Source organism: Triticum dicoccoides, chromosome 4B (genome assembly GCF_002162155.2).
Source record: "Triticum dicoccoides isolate Atlit2015 ecotype Zavitan chromosome 4B, WEW_v2.0, whole genome shotgun sequence".
NCBI classification, from domain to species: domain Eukaryota; kingdom Viridiplantae; phylum Streptophyta; class Magnoliopsida; order Poales; family Poaceae; genus Triticum; species Triticum dicoccoides.
Window position 1 is genome coordinate 554,733,892 of NC_041387.1, and position 6,228 is coordinate 554,740,119.

At 43.2% G+C, this 6,228-nt stretch overlaps 1 protein-coding gene across 1 annotated transcript; it reads left to right on the top strand.

Moving 5' to 3' along the window:
- The first annotated feature begins 689 nt into the window (after positions 1-689).
- Positions 690-5,747, top strand: LOC119291424 (transcription factor-like protein DPB). Its single transcript, XM_037570181.1, has 9 exons — positions 690-1,101; positions 1,687-1,766; positions 2,017-2,060; positions 3,147-3,224; positions 3,298-3,444; positions 3,530-3,598; positions 4,433-4,531; positions 4,631-4,701; positions 5,170-5,747. The coding sequence occupies exons 1-9, from the start codon at positions 800-802 to the stop codon at positions 5,417-5,419; spliced, it is 1,140 nt and encodes a 379-aa protein (XP_037426078.1). The 5' UTR covers positions 690-799; the 3' UTR covers positions 5,420-5,747.
- Positions 5,748-6,228: the final 481 nt, after the last annotated feature.

Consider the following 6,228-nt stretch of genomic DNA (forward strand, 5'->3'; position numbering starts at 1 on the left):
CATTCTCTCGTGAATACTACTGTATCTCTCTCATCTCTTGTGTCAAGTGAGCGCTTGCAAGGGGACATGCAAGACCAAAAAGCACAAGAAGTGTACAAATGAAGTCACGATGAGCTAAGCAGAGCAGTTGACGATCTGACGATTCGGGTTCGTGCTAGCCATTTTCAATTTGAAGCTATTCCTTCAGGACACATGATTACACTACATTACAAGTTAAAAAAAAGTGCAAAGTGAGAGTTGGTACTAAAGCAGATTGCTCTTTTTGATCTGCAGACAAATTTCAGTCATTATATGTGCCATTCAAGTGGAAACAAACTAGGACATACAAGATTTATTTCTTCCGTTGCAACACACAGTCTCTTTTACTAGTATAACCTGAAAGCAATGAATTTGTGATCCATTTAGTACTTGGTTTTGATACTATCATTTACTGCCCGAATCCACCTAATAATTCACCACAATTAAATCAGAATCGACGAGATGTATGAGAAAAGATCCAGCCCGCGAAGAGCACCATGACACCAGAGTCCGGTTGGGTGACGACCTTTCCTTCGCCGCCCGCCCGCCGCGCAACCGCCAAATCCCAATCACAAAACCCAACGAGCCAAGGGAAAAAACTCAAAAAGGATTAAAGGCTTTGGGCTTCGCGTGTCTCCCCGCTCTCCCGAACGAGTTCCTCCTCTCCCTCCCTCCCTCCCTCCCTCCCTCCATTTGCCCCCCAACCTCGCCTCGCCTCGCTAGGGTTTCAGAGCCCCATCTCCTCCCCAATTCCGCCCGATCCCGCTTGATCTCGGCCTCCATGGTCTCCGGCGTCCCCCACCGCCCGGACGAGAACGGCGGGGGCGGCGGCCCGAGCTTCCCGCAGCAGCCGGCGCCCGTGGGCACTCCGCCGCCCTCCAGCGGCCCCGCGCACTCCGCCTCCACCAGCGGCGGCAGCGCCGGCGGCTCCCCGTCCAGCCGCAGCGAGCAGCAGGGCCCCGCCGCCACCAACGGCGCGGGCCCCGCGGCGTCCACGCCCGCCAGCGACGGCACGGCCTTCCTCCGCCTCAACAACCTCGACATCAACGGCGACGACGCGCCTTCCTCGCAGGCTCCCATCAGGTTCGTGGACATCGCTCTGCTCGGGTTGCCTGCCAGATTGAGTTTCCCCATCTGCCATCTACCGCGATCCCAAACTGCCTTCTAGTGACAGATGCTGCTGGATATTAGAGTTTTCGCTGATCCGTAGTGTTTTCCGTGGCTGTTCTTCGGATTACGTCTTGCACGCTAGCCTTGCTGTAATTGGAGTTAGATCCGATCCTTATTTCGTAGACTCATACTGGTGTGCACTGTCATGTTGATCAGTAAAAATATCAGTCGTATGGTTTCTGTTCTGCCATATAGGTGCAGATTGTATAAGGCTGCATTGAAGTTAATGTGCAATTCTGCCTCTCTCTTCGGTTTACTCATCTAATATCCATCCTATATACGCTTATATTTACTTGGAATCATCAAATAATGGAAACTGCTGCTTGCCGCTTCATAGTTAACTGTAGCTTAAACTTCTACTCCCTCTGTAAAGAAATATAAGAGCGTTTACATCACTAGAGAAACACTGTTATATTTCTTTACAGAGGGAGTACTTCTAAGTATCCTTACCATAGTTGGTATCAATTGGTTTGGTGCACTAAGTGTTTTCACAAACAGCATCAAGAAGAAGAAGCGAAGAGCGGCAGCAGTTGGTCCTGATAAAGGTGGCCGGGGGTTGCGACAGTTCAGTATGAAAGGTCAGTCAAATTGTTCTCTTTCCGTACGAGTACCTGTTTCACTCAAGGTCATCAATGTTCACATTTATAATTTGTCCATTAACAGCACAAATGAAAGTTCAAACAATGAGCAGAGCTTGTTTTTATTGTCTATTTCCATTTGGTTGTGCATTCATTTGCAGTGCATTCTAGAGGTCATGTCTATTGAGTAGATGTACACTTTCTGCCAACATCAATGGTATCATAATGTGTTCTGTTTGGTGTTTTGCAGTTTGCGAGAAAGTTGAAAGTAAAGGGAGAACAACATATAATGAGGTTAGCGCTTTGTTAGTTTTTAGCTCAAAATTCCTGTTGTTATTTTCTCATCATTTGTGCGGGCCGCATGAGTTTTGCCATATACTATTAACCAGAAACAAAAGTGCCCATTGTTTGATATGTGACCCTATTCCTTTGCATACGTTTTCTCGTTGCTCCATATTTAAGATCCAACCAGTTATTGAAATAGAGTAATGTGCATTTTCCACACAGTATAGGGGAGAACTAGCCATAGCATTGAGTTGGCTTGCTCATGTGGTCCACCTGGTTTAATCAACGCAGCCCTATATCAATTTTGTGATTGTGAGTTTGAGGGTGATTGGTTCTCATACTAATTCTAATCAAACTTGCATGCCTTTGATATCATGAAATTGCAAACGTACATGCACACCATGGTGTAACATCACCATTTGATCACTAAGATCTTTTGTGATGGAAGTCATGAAACTGCAAATAGATATTGATCATTGTAATCTGCTAGTCTTGTGAGTTATCCCCCATTTGAGTTATTTACCCAAAACCACCACACTTGGGGCTAGGGTAACAACTTGGTACCACATTTGAACCAGAGCACAAAAAACCACAGGAAATGCGCCTAATGTGTAACCGGAGCACTGATGCTCGAATTCGGCTGCGAAATCAGCGAAACCGACAGGTGGGGCCCGCCTGTCGGGATGACATGGCGCTTGTTGATAGATGCCGTTAGACGGCGACACACGGCCATTTCCAGCCCGTTGGCGTACACGTTTAAGTTGGTCGTGCTTGTCTACCTGTTCGAATCTGACCAGTTCATCTCTCTCGCTCGTCTCTCACCTGCGACCTCCGCTGCACGCTGGACCGCCATGGTTTCGTGGAGGGACCAGCCCATATACTACTACTCTTTAAATTGGTATCCTGCCTTCAATATATGCATTTTGATATTTGGAGTTCCTTGAAACTGTGAAACCTATCCTGTTTTATTACTGCGCCAATAATGATATTTACATTTCTTTCTTTCTTTGTGTACTGGTTGCTTGAAATCTCTAGGAGTAGCATTATTGATGAAACTAAAATGTTAGAGCTCATACATTTTGCCTTCTTTGTCAGGTGGCAGATGAACTTGTTGCTGAGTTTACAGACCCCAATAATAATATTGAACCACCAGATCCTGATAATCCGAATGCAGTTAAGAAATATGAATGCCCTTTGCATCAGTTAGTTGTTTTATCTGGTATGTGCTCACTGTGTTAAAATGCAGCAACAATATGATGAGAAAAATATTCGAAGGAGGGTTTATGATGCACTGAATGTTCTGATGGCTATGGACATTATATCTAAGGATAAGAAGGAAATACAGTGGAAAGGCTTGCCTCGGACTAGTATAAATGATATTGAAGAACTGCAGGTTGCGTCTATTTTCCCTCAATGGGTATTGACATTAGATGTACCTTCTGTAGTATTATTATTCATCAATTTGGGTCTATTTACAGGCGGATCTCGCCGGAGTGAAAGGAAGGATTGAAAAGAAAAGTGCTTATTTGCAGGAGCTACAAGATCAAGTAAGGATATGACTTCTCTGTAGTATTCAGCTCACGTGGCTCTGACATAACATAGTGTCCTAACAAAAAAGCATTTAGTTAGTGTACCGTGTACCTTTGTGTCTCAATATGCATGCTTAGCTCAAGTCCAATACTGGGGTGCACCTCACTGACCCAGTTCCCTGTCTACAGTTTTCGGTATGCCGCAGATATTTGATATATGTTAATAATAAGCAGCTGTTCTCAACCTTGTAGCAATTTTTTATATGTGTGCCTGCTTCTGTCAATTATTTACTCTTCACAGACCAGCATTCCACTTTTTTTTGTGATGTTCCATGCTACTCAAAAACTAAAATTACGTTTGTTATGATCTTTGCCGCTTGAGATTAAGAAGGATCGAATTCACACGTAGTTCTTACCAGAGTTCAACAAACTAAAATTTGGTTGTTCCTGGCCCTGACCTCTCAAAATCAATGGTTCCGAGGTTCTAGCATGAAGACTGGGACTCTGCAGTATTAATTAGATAGTTCCATTCTTTCAGCAGTCGATAAATTGGAGTAACATGTAGCCCACTGTCTTAAGAATGCCAATCCATTCCTTGGCTATTTCGACCATAAATTGGCAGTAAGCGGCAAGTTCCTACTCTCCACATGTTCTGCAGTAAACCAGGTTGCCATCGTAATAACTAATAAGTAAGTAATACAAAGGCTGCTCTTAGGGTTTAATGTTGGAATAGAAAATGTTCCCAAGGATTGTTGGTTTAGACTGAGAGTCAATCTTTCTTATTTTGAAATTTATTTATCTCATGGTCAAATTTGTGATTGATGTATTTATGGATGTCTTTGGTATATGAAGTATCTAGGTATGCAAAACCTAATAAACCGAAATGAGCAGCTGTATGGTTCAGGAAACATTCCTTCGGGTGGAGTGGCCTTGCCATTCATCCTTATCCAGGTGAATAATTTTCAAATTACTTATTCTTTGCTCTCTTATTTACAGTTCTGCTTTCTGTGCATATTGTCAGGCTAAATGACAGTTTTTTGTATCCTGCAGACACGGCCTCATGCAACTGTCGAAGTTGAAATATCAGAAGATATGCAACTTGTGCATTTTGACTTTAATACGTAAGACAAGAATTCTGTTATTTACTTTCCTCTGGAGATAGAGCTTTCCAGTTTATCTAAGAATACATGTTTTTCTTTTTCTGTTGCCATGACTGGGAGGGCAGGCCTCTTATCACATTTAAAATATGGGAACAGCTAGGATATAATAGGAAATAAAATCTCAGCTGTTAGATCAAAATTTGATGATAGCATAATGCAGTGATATGGTTAAACTGGAGCGGCTTCTAATTGTATCCAGAAGGTGCTGAAACAATTTTTAAGTTTAGACCTGATGCCAACTAATATTGATACACATGTTTGATCGGTCTCACGTGGGTAGACAGATGGGAAGAGCCAAGTGGGGTTGTTAATTTTGTCTAAGAAGTAAAGAATAAAACATCACTACAAATCTACTGTATTATGTTTCTGTTTCTTAGATCAACACAAGGTGTCCTGACTATATTGACATGTGCATTTCTGAAACCGCAGCACCCCATTTGAGTTGCACGATGACTCGTATGTGCTAAAAGCACTGAACTCGTATGGAAAAGAAGAGAATGCCGGTACTTCGGAGCCGATATCAAATGGATGCGAGGGCTCGAGCACGCCGAATTTTTATCGGCATCAGATACAACAATCTGCAATGGCAAGTAATGGCACAAATAGATTACCAAGCTCACCACCACCCCCTGTTCCAGGCATTCTGAAAGGGCGAGTGAAGCATGAGCACCTGTACTAGCCAGGGCGTTTGTTTTGATTGTTTGTCATTGGTGTTTGGTAATATTATCATTTTTCTTATTTTCTTCCTTTTTTCGTGTAAAGAGCCTGTAAAGGGGAGAAGTAGGTCGATCTGATTTAGCTCTGCACTAGATTGATAGAGTGTGATAGGTACCCCTGAATCCCTGATCTGTGATGCTCCCGTGTCCATGTGTAACTCCCAACGGACTTGAATCTGTTCCTTAGAGGTGTCGTTTCTCTCTTGATTGCCATGCAGTTGTGCAGAGCAATGTAAAATAGTTACCTTTTGATTTCTGTGAAAATGTCGTCAGTTCGCATGCTTCGCTTTATTCAGCGTTTTTTGGTTCTTTCCTATAGGGGAGGAGCTCCGCTGGAACCGCCATACGGCAGCACTCCCCAGATCTGATCTTCCTATCGATAATACTAGTCCATCATGAAATGTCTGTCTTGTTCGAAGTGAGTGGAAACTTCTATTGGTTCGATCGTTCCTGTTACAATATATATACCATCTGAACAGATGCGACACTTGGGATAGATGTGTCGGTTCGGCAGAGGAATAGAGACGCGTCGGTCGCATAGGCAAACCGCACGACGGTTATGAACAGGGGCCCACTAGTCACATGTGCTAATTAATCACAACACTTCCTCTAATCCACGCTTGGCCATGTAGAATCATCTCATAAATGTCCAGGCTTGTCATCATCTCAAAGAATTCTTCTTCAAAAAAATTCTTCATTAAAATCTTTGATGAGAACCTGAGACATAAACTCACAAAGAAAATAGTGTAATGTGATGTTTTGAACAAGGATA

Excerpts from the sequence above, each read along its gene's own strand:
- LOC119291424 (XM_037570181.1), top strand. The coding sequence starts at position 800 with ATGGTCTCCGGCGTCCCCCACCGCCCGGACGAGAACGGCGGGGGCGGC. Across the intron at positions 1,102-1,686 it reads TCCTCGCAGGCTCCCATCAG|CATCAAGAAGAAGAAGCGAA; the intron begins GTTCGTGGACAT and ends TTTCACAAACAG. Across the intron at positions 2,061-3,146 it reads GGAGAACAACATATAATGAG|GTGGCAGATGAACTTGTTGC; the intron begins GTTAGCGCTTTG and ends CTTCTTTGTCAG.